Source organism: Aquarana catesbeiana, linkage group LG09 (genome assembly GCF_042186555.1).
Source record: "Aquarana catesbeiana isolate 2022-GZ linkage group LG09, ASM4218655v1, whole genome shotgun sequence".
Lineage (NCBI taxonomy): Eukaryota > Metazoa > Chordata > Amphibia > Anura > Ranidae > Aquarana > Aquarana catesbeiana.
Genome location: NC_133332.1, coordinates 246,347,250 through 246,363,814, shown reverse-complemented (window position 1 = coordinate 246,363,814; position 16,565 = coordinate 246,347,250). Strand labels below are relative to the sequence as shown.

The window sequence follows — 16,565 nt, the reverse complement described above, 5'->3', positions numbered from 1 at the left end:
GTCTGCATGGCGTTTGCCTGGCTTTCCCTCACTTACTTTTACTGTAAGATAGGGGCCTAAGGCAGCCCATACACTAGTCTTTTTTTTTTTTTCCAACCCAGGGGTTGAATGAAAAAAAAAAATGGCCCCATTCCGCCAAACCACACACTCAAGGTAGATGAGGGAATCCTTCCTGCTGAGTTATTGTAGTCTAACAGTAGGGAGATTTCCCTGCCATCAGAATACACTGATCTGTGCTGCTGGCTATAGGCTGGTTGCACAGATATGAATCAGTAGATTGACTTCTGTACAACCAGTCTGCCCCATACATGGATCAAAATTTGTCCGGTCCCTGCTGAACCGGCCGAATTACGATCTATGTATGCCCACTTTTAAAGTGGTTGTAAAGGCAGAAGTTTTTTTTTATCCTAATGCATTAACCACTTAATGCAGTTAGTTATCCTGACTGGGCGTCATATGACGTACAGAAGGATAAGCCACGATCACACGCCGATCGGTGGTGCGGCATGTCAGGCTGACACACTGCATCACCGATCTCGGTAAAGAGCCTCTGATGGAGATTCTTAACCACGTGATCAGCCGTGTCCAATCACGGCTGATCACGATGTAAACAGGAAGAGCCGTTTATTGGCTTTTCCTCACTCGCGTCTGGCGCGAGTAGAGGAGAGCCCGATCGGCGGCTCTCCTGACAGGGGGTTGGGGTCTGTGCTAATTGTTTATCAGCGCAGCTCCGCCCCACGGATGCCGCCCAGGACCACCAGGATGCCACCAGGACCACAAGGGATGGCCACCACACAGGAAATACAGGTATGCCATCCTAGACCACTAGGGATATGCCAGTCAGTGCCCAGGCAGCTGCCAATCAGTGCCCATTAAAAATGCCTGCCAGTGCCACCAGTGATGCTCATCAGTGCAATCAGTGCCAGCCATCAGTGCCGCCTATCAGTGTCACCCATAAGTATCCATCAGTGCAGCCTTTCAGTGCCCATCAGTGTCGCCTATCAGTGCCCACCAGTGCCACCTATCAATGCCCATCAGTGCTGCATATCCGTGCCACCCATCAGTGCCCATCCTTAGTGCCACCTCATTGGTGCCACCTTATCAATGCCTGTCAGTGCAGCTTATTAGTGCCTGTCAGTGAAGGAGAAAACTTACTTTTTTACAAAATGTTATAACAGAAACAAAGAAAAACTTTTTTTTTTCTCTCAAAATTTTCAGGCTTCTTTGTTTAGCAAAAAATAAAAACCACAGAGGTGATCAAATACCACCAAAAGAAAGCTCTATTTGTGGGAACAAAATTATAAACATTTTATTTAGGTACAGTGTAGCATGACTGCGCAATTGTCATTTAAAAAGTGACAGCTCGGGCAGGAAGGGGGGTAAGTGCCTGATATTGAAGTGGTAAAGATAAAAAGCCTTCTGTGTGCAGCAGCCCCACTCAGCCCTACGAATACTTACCTGAGCCCCATCTCGATCCAGCGATGTTGCACGAGAGATTCAGCTGTTCAGGACTCTGCCCCCTCATTGGCCGAGACAGCAGCAAATCGCATTTGGCTCCCGCTGCTGTCAAAGTCAGTGAGCCAATGAGGAGAGAGAGGGGGCGGAGCTGTTCCGCAGCTCTGTGTTTGAATAGACACCGTGCTGCGGCTCGGGTGCCCCCAGGGCAAGATGCTTGCTCTGGGGGCACTCAACAGGAAGGAGGGGCCAGCAGCACTGAAGAGGGACCCAAGAAGAGGAGGATCTGGGCTGCTCTGTGTAAAACCGCTACACAGAGCAGGTAAGTATAACATGTTTGTTATTTTTAACTAGAAAAAAAAAACACGAGACTTTAGTATTCCTTTATAGTGTAAGTTCATTGAGGGCAGGAAATGATGTGAATATACAGTATGTACATTGCTGCATAAATTGTCGTGAGTTTTATAAATGTCTGTAATAAATAAATAAATTGGCGCTGTGGGTGGTCCTGCAAACACCAACATGCTTGACAAAGGTTGAATGAGGCAGATGGGAAATAATCAGAAGAAAAGTGACTGCATTCAATCCCATGCGGTCACTTTTTGGTAGCGCCACCATGTTCAGACATCTGCAGGTGCCGTGGCTTCCTAAATACAATGGCTGGCAGAAGAGATTTCTCTATTCTTGTTTAAGCCGGCCATAGATGGTTTGAATCTCGATCGGTTCAGCAGAGAAAGGCTGAAATTCGATCCCTCTATGTCTATGGGCAGGCAACATACCGGATTTTTCATACGATTATTACCAGCAGCTATAGCTGCTAGCAGTAATCACTCTGTTCTCCCGGCAGGGATGGCACCCCCCACTCCCCTGCTGGGAGAGCACAATAGCTCAGTGGGAGGGATTCCCTCATTAGCACTGACTGTGTTGATGGGGGAATTAAGTGGGTTGCAGGAAAGAAAATCACAGCATCTATGGCTGGCTTTATGCTACTTTAAACATTGATCCGCTGCAAAAACACACATGCGTTTTTTAAAGGACACCTAACATCGTGCGTTTTTTTTGCTGTATTTTCCATTAAATGGGAAGATGCGCTTTTGTTGCGTTTTTTTTTTTTTTAACTGACCAAAAATGCAGCAAGCAAGATTTTCTACACCGCAATGGCAGCGCAACGGACCAATGTGAACACATACATAGAATTTAAAAAGAAAAGCATTTTTCTTCAGCTTTTCTTGCGCTTTTTTTTAAAATGCAAAAGTGCTTCAAAATCTACTTAGTGTCAAAGCAGCCTTTAGCGTGGATTGGGAAATCAACTGATTATCGCTCACTCAGCCCGTGTAGGATAAAAGCTATGTCAGTGTTATATAAAAGAGCAAAACATTAAAAGTAGCAAATATTTTAATTATCAACATTTCAAGGGATGTTCTTTTATTTAAAATGTAACTATGCATCTTTATGTTAGCATTTGGTCTCTGTTGCAGTTTATGTGATTGTTACAATGTTAGTGCACTTTAAAAAAACGCACATGAATAGAAAAAATTAAAAAAAAAAAAAAAAAGGATCCTGTACAGTATTTTTTTTTATAAAAGTAAGTCATTGAATATAGAGCAGCCAAGCGTACGTCCTCCCAGCGTGGAGCTGTGCTCAGGTAGGCGCAGTCTTCTCACCTGGTCTGTGTATGCTGGAGGTGCAGACAGGGACAGAGCAGGAAGGAGACAGCGCAGACATCCAGGAGACTGGCTCCCAGATTAGAGAGGTATGTGGGTGGAACCATACACAGGATGTGAAGCCGGCAGAGGGGGGGGAGGAGATGGAGGAAGGACTGAATCACAGGCTCCAGGAACTTTTCACCTCACTAATTCTATTCATCCCATGTGCTCTGCCTCTTCCATGGGTGAAACACAACTGTGCCTTTACAGCTGTGCTAGGGTGGACATTAACCCCTTGTGCACCAAAATCTGGACTTCCTACCGTCCCTTTCCAAGCCATAATACTGCGTCTTACAGCTACAGAACCAATGGGAGCCCTTCGTAATCTACAAACAGTTATGAACACATTCTAAACGTTCAGAAAATTTAAAGGCTTACTGATGTGATTATTCAATCGATTGATGCAAAAAAAAAAAAATCAAAATTAGCAACAATAGTAAACCACAGACCTGTGAATTAGTGAGATCGATTTAGCAAGCTTTTGATCAGCTGTGGTGGATCTTTATTGATTGGTTCCTATTGATCGAATATCTGCATGTGTGTCAAACAACTGATCATAGTACAGATTGAATAAATGGTTATTTAGAATATATGAATAGATCAATTCAGGCAGATTTTATATTTTCAGTTGGTACTGTAGGTGTTGAATATTTTAGTTCGTGATGAAACGCTTGTTTTCGATGGCTCGTACCTACATCGATCGAAGGGTATGGCCGTCCTGAGATAAAGCTGAACGTTTTGTGACACAGAGCTGACATCCCGCTCAGTAACTTAAGCCTCTTGGGTTTTTCCTAAACGATTAGTGCCGCCGGCTATGTCCGGAAACACTAATCATGGTGTTCTGTCGGCAGGGAAGGCTCCCCCACCGGCAGAACACAATAGCGCCACGGGAGAGACTGTGTTGATGGGGAAATCGAGCAATTTTCTTTCCTTCCACCCATGGTGGAAGGAATGAAAATTGCATAATCTATGGCTAGCTTTAGAATACTCTGGTTATTTTTTATAACAAGATCATGCTACTAAAATCGCTAGTAGTTGTAATTGACCGCTACATGTTTGGAACAATGGGCTCTCTGTGGTGCGAGGCACACATATAGTAGTGATCGATCAAACACATTTAGAACACTGTACTGGTGTGTGGGCGCTTTCAGACTTGTAGCATCCCCTGAAGACTGATCTGTGTTTGAATCACTTTTTAGAGGACATTTGACAGGTAGTGAGGAGGTGTTATATTGCCTCCTCTCTGCCGGATTTAACCCTGTAATTCCGCACAATCACACCACAATCGCATGCTGCGCGGCCCCATTCAATTCAATGGTTGGATCAGTGGTGCTGCTTGTTAAACAGTACTGCTGTTTAGTGAAAAATGACGCTGTTGTTGGAGATGCCAGGAGGAGAGGGGGACTTCATTGCATATCTTCTGGTCCTGCCCAAAACTGGAACACTTCTGGAAAGAAGTGCATAATATCTCACAAAAATGTACAGATTACAACCTCCATTAGGACCCTGCCTTCTATCTTCTACATACAAGAAAAAAAAAAAAAAAAAAAATTGATTCTAGGCCACCTCCTTAACGCCGACAGATTGAGCATCGCGCTATGTTGGAGGGACTCACACCCTCCTTCCTTTCCACAATGGCTTATGAAAGTCGAGGAACTGAACAATATGGAAAACATAACACGATCCGCTCAAAATAAACACGAAGCCTCTTCCAGGACTGGAATCCATTGGGATATGTTCGTATTCTCAGATGAGGGTGAAGCCCTGCTTGGATCCTGGGCCCAGTGAAGTAATGAGCCTCTTTGCCCTCTTCTAGCATACTACACCCACCCTTTACCAATCCCTTCTCCCACCCAATTTCTCCCCACTTTCTTTTTCTCCTTGCCCTCCCTTTCCACTTCCCTACCCAAACCCGCTGGGTGACTCAATGTCACATAGGGGAAGGAAAATGAGTCAAGTCCCCCCTTCCCCATACACAAAGTACTGGGTATTTTTCTTCACTCCAAGAATATGAACAACACAGAGGGAAAGTAAAGTGAAGGTGAGTATGTACTGCTGGCGGGCCACCAATTGTGAACCTGAACTTTGTCCTGCATGACAGTAACATAAGTTCACTTTAAGGCATTATCAAATTAATGTTGTTGCTACAATCGGAGAAGGCTGTACTGAAGAAAAAGGCTGACATTGCAAAGCTCTACTTCTGTAAATACTAGTTGCCCGGCTGTCATACTGATCCAAAATGCTCAGTACTTTCCCAGGCCCTGACCTGAGTACCCCCTCCGTCATCCTACAATGCAGTGCTCTGTGCCCACCACTGTGGAGTAGAAAGCAGGCACACGTGCCAATACCTCTGCAAACAACAACTTTTACAAAGTCAGTATTTGCATAGGAATATCTGGTAATGGGGTGGAGCAAGTGGTTACAGTATAGTTATGATGTGGAACATTATGGTGCTTGCTATGCAATGTTGGCTTGATTTAAAGCAGAACTAAACCCATCAATTTAACAGTTAAAAAAAAAAACAGATGCATTCCTGGAATACCGAGAATAACAACTGTCACATTTACCTGAGCTCTCAACCAAACTGTTAAACCATCAAACAGCTGATGTCATAACTGATCACATGTGCAGCACCAATGCAACTGCACATCAAACAGGGGCTAAGATGGCAGCTTCCTTGGCTGAAAAAGAAGTGTTTATCTCCAGCTTAAATTGATAAAGGACGTTACTGGTTAACATCAAGCAATGAGATAAATGTGTATATAACTGATATATCAGAAGATTTGTCACTTTGTTCAGACAACAATCTTGTAATACAAACAGCTTAGCTACGTCTAAGGGCCTATTCACACCACGTATGTTGCAGTAACGTATCTTACGTGCTTTGGTGCACTGCGGTGCTATTCATTGTGAATGGCAATCCAACATACCCCCTTGTCCCTACACGTGACAGCACTGTTGCTTGAGAGAAAAGTAGAGCAAGTCACATGCGCCTCCATAATCAGAAGTAACGAGTATTTCGATCACTCTCAATGGCTGAATGGAGTGCGGGGGACCAAAGGAAAGGCAAGTATGTGTTGCTGGGGGTGGGGGCATTAAAGATTACTTGCTGTGCCCTGCAGGTTTCGGTGCCTAGACAAGATTTTCTAATTTCATAGGTACCACAGGATTTGAAAACAAATATTTGAATGAATTTTGAATGGAAAGATATCAGTTATTAAAGCTTTGTTTGATTTTCTATCCACCAAGATAAAAGACTGCGACTACTGAGCATCCCTAGAGAGGTCGAGGTGAGACATGACATTTGCCTCTCAAGCCACTGTTTCGGGGACAAGTGACTTTCACTGTGGCAAGTGCTATATTCAGCGATGTAGTTGAAATTCAGCAAGGATTTCTCCAAATAGCAATCAACACAGAAAAAGCTATCGTTACAACACTGCCACCATATCAAAGACAACATGGTTTGTGGTTGACACTTGAAGAACGCGGTTATGAAAATACACTGTGAAATGCTTTATAAAAATAAATTTGTAAGTTTCAAAAGATGTCACATCGCATGGTCTTTTTGTGGTTACTGAAAACCACAATAACCCTCCGCAGCCATCTGTGTGACCTCTACGGTTGGTCGGACAGTGACTTAAACTAACACAAAGTTCAGAAAAACTGAAAAATCAGTGCTCCCTACTCAGTGGCAAACTAACAAAACACTTGTGGGAATGAAAATAGCACTTCAAAGTTAACTACTGTATGCATATACAATACCATATATATCTCCATAGGGACATCTCTTCCAGTGACAACTGTCTAAGAAGGTATTTTTCTCTCACTTCCTGTTGTAACTCCAGAACAGGAAGTGAAGATAAATCCCCAAAGGAAAAACAAAAAAAAAAACCTTAAAGGAATTTTAGCCATTTCCTACTCCGTCCAAAGCAAACAAAACGTTTTTGGCTTTGGTTTCACCTGAGCTGTACAAGACTTAGCCGCTTAATGAATCTCACCTCCGCTTTGTACATGCGGATCAGGCCCTGGTTGACTTTAGCCCAAGTTGGGACAGCGCTGATATTCCAGAGTTGGTTGGAGTGTTCTGCAAAAGGTCCCGTCTTCATCTGAAACATAAATAAAAATCATTTCTCCAGCAGCAAGTAAAGAAGTCACCAAAGACCACCATTTTGCAATGTTTAAGGATCATTTAGGAAAGGCAATCATTAAAACTATGAATATCCTCCAAGAGGATAAAGCTACTGACCCAACATGAATACTGCTTTTACAATCTTTCCTTTTTATCTTCTATATTTATAAACCTGGAAGACCACTATAATTGCCTCTAAGGACATGGGCTGCCAGCTATGTTCTGGACAAAAGTATCAAGTCATGAAATTTTAGACCAAACCAGCTAAACACAGCTGGATTAAACACAATCTCATGTGCATGGAGCAAAATCAATCAGTGGAAAACCATAACTATTTCTCCACCTTTGATAAGTCTATCTGCCCTCCTTGCAAAGATTATGGAAAGCTCTGCGGTCCCTGTAAACAGACTGCTTGTCCTTAGCACAGCTGGATTGTGCATGCAAGAACACCCAGGTTAGTCATGGATAGGAAGAGATATCAGTAAAGCAACAACAAGTGTAAAGACCATGTGATCATTGGGCCTTCAACAATGATTTAACCCAGGTCAGGACACTGAGCTCTGGTACATTCTAAGTTAAAGAACGGTTTACCTTTACACAGGTGAACGTTAATGAAAGCCTTATTAAAATGGAAACATAAAAACATTGCAGAAATTTTGGCCAGTTCCTGATAAACCAACCAAAATTTGACCACTGGGTAGTCCTGTCATGAGATCCTCCCACTTGACATCTCTCTCCAGAAAAATCAAAGGAGCTGGGCAGAAAATTGTCCACAAAATATCAGCTGCATCTAATCGGTTGGATGCTGTTTGGGTATTTTGCCAGCCAGTGGGGCCGGCTGTCAATATACAATAGCAGAAGCAGGAGATTCATTCATCTTAAATGTATGTGGCCAGCTTTAATTGCATTTATATTTTCAGATAAAGCATGGTACACAAGTTGTTCCAATGAGAGCAAGCACACAGACATACGCAGGTATGGTTTCACCTCACAAGAAATGTAAAATGCTGTGTAGCGAGTCTTTTGCTCTCAGCATCCTTGCCAGACAGCACAGCCAACAATGGCAGCGTAACTTAATCAAGAACACTACTTAAACTAAGCCAACCTGCTGATTGGACAAAAAGGAGCAGCAGCAGCATACTGATGAAGTCACCCTTCTGCTCGCTCTAATCTCTCGTCCTGCCATTGTAAACAGCAGAGGTGGTAGGAGGCTAATAAATAGGTGGAACCAAACATACCATTAATTCTCAGGGCTTCTGCCATCATTTGCAAGCATAAACAGCATATTTGCCACTTATGGCAGAATTAACTCACATAGGGCCCTCCTAAGGAAATGTGATCACTGCCATCTTCTGCTGGTCTATTTATGGGTCAAGACTGCAGGGGTCTCAAACTGGCGACCCTCCAGCTATCACAAAACTACAAGTCCCATGAGGCATTGCAAGGCTGACAATTACAAGCATTGCTCCCACAGGCAGAGGCATGATGGGACTTGTAGTTTCGCAATAGCTGGAGGGCCACCAGTTTAAGACCCCTGGTTTAGAGTCTTCAGCTTCCTCTACTGGCCAGTTGGGGATGATGTAACACTCAGTTGTCAGTTTACAATTAGGAAAAATGTAAGCAGGTAGGGAAAGAGCTTTTATGGCAGATACATACTTTTCTGCCATATAAACATACCTGCAAGCAACAAAAAAATTGAATTTATTTCTGCTTTAAGGCAAAATTTGGTACAGTGTAGCCAGTACAGCCAGCCTGGTGACCTGACCTTTTTTTTCCCCCCAATCCCCAGCATATGACTAAGTTCGCCCGCTGCTCTCTCCTTCTGTCAGTACTATTCTAGTACTGCACCCATCTCCCAGTCTAAGGGGTGCTGTGCAATGAATCACAAGAGGATGAAATCCAGTCAAATTCAGTTTTTAAAAATATCTTTCACGTGTTTGTAAAAAATATATAACTGCATTCATTTGTGTGTTTACATATGCCTGAAAATGAGCTTTACATATTTTTATTTTGTAAATTAACATATAACTTGATTTTTTGGAGTGCTTATATCATCAAGGAGTTGCATATATAAGTATAATTGTGCCCCCATTTGTGTAGTTTATTCTATGAAAATGTTTTAATTGTTAAAGGGTATTGTATTCTTCCGCTTTGCAACAGCTACATGATATAGATGTTTGCTGAGCAACACAATATATATTTGACCATCTGCAGTATTTTAAAGCAACTGTTCATGTAGCATAGTCTTTGTGCTTTTAAATATTTACCATCTGATTTAATATACAGTTAGAGTGTGAGATGCAATGCACTGCCCGAAGCTAGGCCATTGTAGTTATAGCTGTGTAAAGTCCCAGCTTTCCCCAGACACTTCCTGGTTGAGCTGCCAGTTTCCTTCCTGCATTTCCTACGATGACTCTTTCAGTTCTCCGGTAACGTAAAGTGACATCAACCCCACGTCCCAAGGCTCCTCCCCTATTCCTACACTTGGGAGCAAGGCCGATAACCTTGTTTGAAGAGACAAATAAATGAAAGCCCAAATGAACGTTCAGTTTAAATCAGCTAATTCATTGCAGCTCCATCAAAACACAAAGGTGTATAAAGTATATTGTTAGTTTTCTTAAAAGAACATAACAAAAAAAAACAAAACAGCCCAAGCCTGAGTAGAAAAGCCTGTCCCCTGCCTTCAAGCCTTGCGGAAGGATCCTTGCTCTCTCTGTGGAAACAGTGTTTACTCTACAGAGGTCCAACACTCCCTCTTGCTGACTCAGACCTATAGCTCTGCAATTAGCAAAGTTCATTGCTCTGTGTTAATTATGGAGCTCTAGTTATGACTCAACAGGTGGTGGGTCAAACCTCAGCAGAAAGACCACTGCTTCCACAGAGAGAGTTGGGGTTCTTGTCTACAGCATGCTGGCAGGGGACAGGTATTTCTACTCAGACTGTTGCTGCTTCTTAAAGTGTGTGATTTTGCACAGCTTTTGTTTTGATGTACCTAGAATGTATTTAGCCAGTTTTTATCTGATAAATAGAACATCACAACCCAATGAGTTTCCAAGCCACAGGTGCACACCAGGAGGAAAAGATCTGCACTATCCAGTCTCAACAAGCAATTATAACCAAAAAAAAACTGAAGGACTATAAGTGAGATGACATTCCTTCCTTCTTCTTAATAGACACTGGTGTCTCCTATTGAAGGGTGATGTCAGCACTGTACAGTGAGGGAAAAAAAAGTATCTGATCCCCTGCTGATTTTGTACATTTTATGGTAGGTTTATTTTAACAGTGAGAGACAGAATAGCAATAAAAAAGCCAGAAAAACACTTTTCAAAAAAAGTTATAAAATTTATTTGCATTTTAATGAGTGAAATAGGTATTTGATCCCCTATCAATCAGCAAAGTTTCTGGCTCCCAGGTGTCTTCTATACAGGTAACGAGCTGAGATTCAGAGCACTCCCTTAAGGCTCGATTCACACAGGGGCAACACGACTTCAACGCGACTTTGCAACGCGACTTCAACCCGACTTCAACACGACTTGTGGATCCGACTTTCAATGAACGGGGATCCGACTTGGATCCCCGCCACTGTGTTTGGTATGAATCTTTAGGGGGAACTCCGCGCCAAATTTTAAATAAAAATCCGGCATGGGTTCCCCCCCCAGGAGCATACCAGGCCCTTGGGTCCGGTATGGATCTTGAGGGGAACCCCCCTACGCCGAAAGGACGGCGTGGGGGGTCCCCTCCAATCCATACCAGACCCTTATCCGAGCACGCAGCCCGGCCGGACAGGAATGGGGGTGGGGACGAGCGAGCGCCCCCCCCCCCCTCCTTAACCGTACCAGGCCGCATGCCCTCAACATGGGGGGGTTGGTGCCTTGGGGGAGGGGGGCGCGCTGCGGCCCCCCCACCCCAAAGCACCTTGTCCCCATGTTGATGAGGACAAGGGCCTCTTCCCGACAACCCTGGCCGTTGGTTGTCGGGGTCTGCGGGTGGGGGCTTATCGGAATCCGGGAGCCCCCTTTAATAAGGGGGCCCCCAGATCCCGGCCCCCCACCCTATGAGAATGAGTATGGGGTACATCGTACCCCTACCCATTCACCTAGAGAAAAGTGTCAATTTAAAAAAAAAACACTACATAGATTTTTAAAGTATTTTATTAGACAGCTCCGGGGTCTTCTTCCGACTTCGGGGGTCTCTCCGGTTCTTCTCCGCGCTCTCCGGGTCTTCTGCCGGGCTCCTCCGCTCTCTTCTGCCGCTCTTTTGCTAAAGCGGAGGAGCCCGGTCTTCCGTCTTCTGCCCTCTTTTCTTCTGATGTTGACACGACGCTCTCTCCGGCTAGAATGCTCTCTGTGCGCTCTGCTCTGACTTATATAGGCGGTGACCCCGCCCCCTTATGCCGTCACAGTCCCTGGGCATGCTGGGACTATGACTGCATAAGGGGGCGTGGTCATTGGGCGATGACCACGCCCCTAAAACGTCACAGTCCCAGCATGCCCAGGGACTGTGACGGCATAAGGGGGCGTGGTCACCACCTATATAAGTCAGAGCGGAGCGCTCAGAGTGCATTCCAGCCCCAGAGAGCGTCGTGTCAACATCAGGAGAAAAGAGGGCAGAAGACGGAAGACCGGGCTCCTCCGCTTTAGCAAAAGAGCGGCAGAAGAGAGCGGAGGAGCCCGGCAGAAGACCCGGAGAGCGCGGAGAAGAACCGGAGAGACCCCCGAAGAGAAGAAGGCAGCAGACCGGGCTCCTCCGCTATAGCAAAAGAGCGGCAAAAGAGCAGAAAATAGCGGAGCAGCCCGGAGAGCGCGGAGAGCGCGGAGAAGACCCCCGAAGTCGGAAGAAGACCCCCGGAGCTGTCTAATAAAATACTTTAAAAATCTATGTAGTGTTTTTTTTTTAAATTGACACTTTTTCCCTAGGTGAATGGGTAGGGGTACGATGTACCCCATACTCATTCACATAGGGTGGGGGGCCGGGATCTGGGGGCCCCCTTATTAAAGGGGGCTCCCGGATTCCGATAAGCCCTCCGCCCGCAGACCCCGACAACCAACGGCCAGGGTTGTCGGGAAGAGGCCCTTGTCCTCATCAACATGGGGACAAGGTGCTTTGGGGTGGGGGGGCCGCAGCGCGCCCCCCTCCCCCAAGGCACCAACCCCCCCATGTTGAGGGCATGCGGCCTGGTACGGTTCAGGAGGGGGGGGGGGCACTCGCTCGTCCCCACCCCCATTCCTGTCCGGCCGGGCTGCGTGCTCGGATAAGGGTCTGGTATGGATTGGGGGGGACCCCCCACGCAGTTTTTTCGGCGTAGGGGGTTTCCCTCAAGGTCCATACCAGACCCAAGGGCCTGGTATGCCCCTGGAGGGGGGAACCCATGCCGGATTTTTATTTAAAATTTGGCGCGGAGTTCCCCCTCAAGATCATCTGAGCACAAGTCGCATGCCGAAGTCGGATCATGCGAGACGGCGATCCGACTTCAATGATAGTCAATAGGCTGAAGTCGGATCAAAGTCGGATCAAAGTAGTACAGGGAGTACGCTCTGAAGTCGGAGCGACCTCAGTAGTGTCTATGAAGACGCTCCCATTCACTTAAATGTGAATATCTTTCTGGGGCGACTTGGGGCGACTTGAGGGCGTACAAGTCGGATCCCAAGTCGCCCCAGTGTGAACCGAGCCTAAAGGGAGTTCTCCTAATTTTATCTTGTAACCTGTATAAAAAACACCTGTGCACAGAAGCAATCAGATTCCAATCTCTCCACCATGGCCAAGACCAAAGAGCTGTCCAAGGATGTCAGGGACAAGATTGTAGACCTACACTAGGCTGGAATGGGCTACAAGACCATCGCCAAGCAGGTTGGTGAAAGGGTGACAACAGTTGGTGCGATTATTCCCAAATGGAAGAAACACACAGTAACGGTCAATTTCCCTCGGTCTGAGGCTCCATGCAACATCTCACCTCGTGGAGATTCAATGATCATGAGAACGGTGAGGAGTCAGCCCAAAACTACACGGGAGAATCTTGTCAATGATCTCAAGGCAGCTGGGACCATAGTCCCCAAGAAAACAATTGGTAACACGCAAAGCTGTAAAGGACTGAAATCCAGCAGTGCCTGCAAGGTCCCCCTGCTCAAGAAAGCACATGTATAGGCCTGTCTGAAGTTTGCTAATGAACATCTGAATGATTCAGAGGAGACCTGGGTGAAAGTGTTGTGGTCAGATGAGACCAAAATGTAGCTCTTTGGCATCAACTCAACTCACTGTGTTTGGAGGAGGAGGAATGCTGCCTATGACCCCAAGAACACCATCCCCACCGGCAAACATGGAGGTGGAAACATTATGCTTTAGGGGTGTTTTTCTGCTAAGGGGACAGGACAACTTCACCGCATCAAAGGGACGATGGACGGGGCCATGTACCATCAAATCTTGGGTGAGAACCTCCTTCCCAGCCAGGGCATTGAAAATGGGTTGTGGATGGATATTCCAGCATGACAACGACCCAAAACACATGGCCAAAGCAACAAAGGAGTGGCTCAAGAAGAAGAACAATAAGGTCCTGGAGTGGCCTAGCCAGTCTCCAGACCTTAAAGCGGTTGTATTGCCTGCTTTTTAATTTCTACCTACAGGTAAGCCTATAAGGCTTACCTATAGGTAAAATGAATATCTCCTAAACCTGCATGGTTGAGGAGATATTCACCCTTCATGCAGCCACTGATGTCAGCGTTGCATGCGCACTGAAGGTCCAGTGGCTCATGCTAAAACGAAGGACTCCTACGCGCAAGCATGAGAGTGACGTCATTGCAGCTCCGGCCACTCACATCGCCAGAGCCCGAGAACCAGGAAGAAACGCAGAGGGAACATGTCAGCTCCCTCGGCGGTGACCAAGCGAGCTGTGGGAGCCTCGTTCTAAGGTATTTCATAGTGTGCTAGTATGTGATGCCTGACAAGTAGTCCTAGTGTGAACCGAGCCTAAAGCACTTATTATTTTTGCCCTTTAGCAATATGTACGGGCACTTTAAATTCACCAACTTCGGATGTATTTTCTTGGGCTTGCCCTGAAAGGCTGCGGGATAAGCACAAGGCATTTGGTCTGGTTTTCTCCCCCTCAGTGGAGCCCTGATGTAGGACCTGGATAAACCTTGCCTTGGCAGGGGTCTGCCTGGTTGCGGCCAGGCGGTCCAAGAGTACTCTGCCCTCATCAGGAATCTCATGCCCCAGGGATCAGGACTCTATCTTTTCAGAGATTCAGAGAGATTTTTACTGTACCTGTTTTGTTTCATACATGCACCACACAGTGGAGCGTCAAAAAGAAAAAAAAAAATAATAGGAGGACAAGAATAACATTTTATGCATTGACTCTGCTTTATTATGTGGAGATCAATAGGCACAAACACTACAAAACTGGCTATGTATCTTTTTTTTCAGCCAGTGAATTTTTTTCCTTCATTTTATGAAGTAGAAAAGTGACTGCTGGAATCTGGTTGTGGGGGTTCAATACTGACAAGGTTTCCTGGACATGAGCAGCGGTCAGCAACACTGTACCTTAAATAAACCTGCAAAAAAAAATGATGTACCAGCCCTAAGAGAAATCGACACCTTAAATTTCTTCAGAAAAGTACACCAGATTTTTAGGCCCCAAACAAGACACCGGTGGCTGCACCTGCATTTATAAGATATTTATTTTGGTGGGAATTTTTTTTTTACGACTTTTTTTAGAAACTCACTATGCACTATTTGCATGTAAAGAAGCAATGATAAGCTATACCAAGTATAGTCAGAAAGAAAGCCACCAAACCATAACCTGTCTGGTTGTACTAGCGTGTTGCTTCTAAAGCCCTACTTCATAGAAACTATGGTTTTCCATGCACTGCACTGATGGTGACCAGTGATGAACTAAGGCATGTTTCGACGTGTGTCCATACCCGCCTAAGCTATACTGCCGACAGCAAATCATAGGCGGCGGAAGCACTACCAGCCATGCAGTTGCATGTATACATGCCCCTTGCATACATGAAGCTGTGGGGCGGGGAGTGCCTCTTATGATTGGCTGTCAGCTTACTGATAGGCGCAGAGACACAGTCAGTGAGGAGGGAGCGGGGGACGGGGCCAAGGCGTGTTGTGTGTGTCAATGGACACACAGAGCCAGCTCAAAAGTGAACCAGCATGAAGGCCCCCATAGCAAATGGCTTGCTATAGTGGGCACTCAGCACGGGGGGGAGCAAGGAGCGCCTGTGGGGGACACGAGAAAAGGAGAATCAGGGCTACTCTGTGCAAAAACATTGCAAAGAGCAGGTAAGTATAACAAGTTTGTAATTTTTTTAAATAAAAATGTATGGTTTACAATAACGTTAACAGCTCAATAATATAAGGCTGTATACATCCTAGAAACCAAAGGGTTTTGTGAGCAAAAACGTCCATTGGCTCAGGGGCATAAAGGAATTATTAAAAGAGAAGCATGGCCAAAGCTTTTTTGGCTTTATTTATCTTGGTGGTTAATGGAGTACATTTACTTTTGTTATCCTGTGACCCAGAGTCTGCAATGCCAGCCTCCAATTATTTTTAGGAAAGATTTACTATAGGTAATCCTAATGTGGTTGCAAGCCTGTTTTTTTTTAATTAAAAAAACAAACATGTTATGTTTACCTGCTCTGGTATTGCACAGAGTGGTCTCTTACCTCCTCCTCTGGAGTCCCTCGTCGACTCTGTCCCCTCCTCCTTTTCTACGAGTGCCCCCATAGCAAGCCAACTGCTTTGGGGGGGGTCTCGTGCAGGCGCGCTCCCAAACTGGGCTGTGTGCATCCATAGACACACACAGCGTGGCTTGCCCAGGCCCTCTGCTTACAGGATTTGGCTAATGGCAAGAGATGCCATTGGCTCCTGCTGCTCTCAGAGCCTCCTATGAATATAGGAAGAGAGAGGATTTGGGTAAGTGGTTAAGAGGGGGCTGGTATTGTAATGTTTTTTACCTTAATGCAGAGAATGCATTAGGGTAAAAAAATACTTTTGCGCTTAGAACCACTTTAAGCTGGCCATTTACTGAGTGAATATCAGCCAGTACCTGATGTGTTGGCCAAAATACGTTCAGTGGGTAGCCCTATTGGCATTGTCCTGCCCTACATTCTTCCAATTAAAAAAAAAAAAAAAAATCAAAGAAGCCAAGTGAAAAATTGTTGGTGGAACAGAGACTGCATCCAATCAGATAGTCTCTGTTCGGGTACTCTGACAGCCACCAGTGCCAGCTGTCAGAAAACAATAGCTGCCACTGCAGATCCATCCATTCACAC

At 45.4% G+C, this 16,565-nt stretch overlaps 1 protein-coding gene across 1 annotated transcript in view; it reads right to left on the bottom strand.

Annotated features, from left to right (window-relative positions):
- PTPA (protein phosphatase 2 phosphatase activator) overlaps positions 1-16,565 on the bottom strand; it is a 181,957-nt gene that overhangs the window by 23,851 nt on the left and 141,541 nt on the right. The window contains exon 9 of the mRNA XM_073600133.1: positions 7,160-7,267. Coding sequence (XP_073456234.1) covers positions 7,160-7,267 — 108 coding nt within the window. The remainder of the gene's footprint in view (positions 1-7,159; positions 7,268-16,565) is intronic.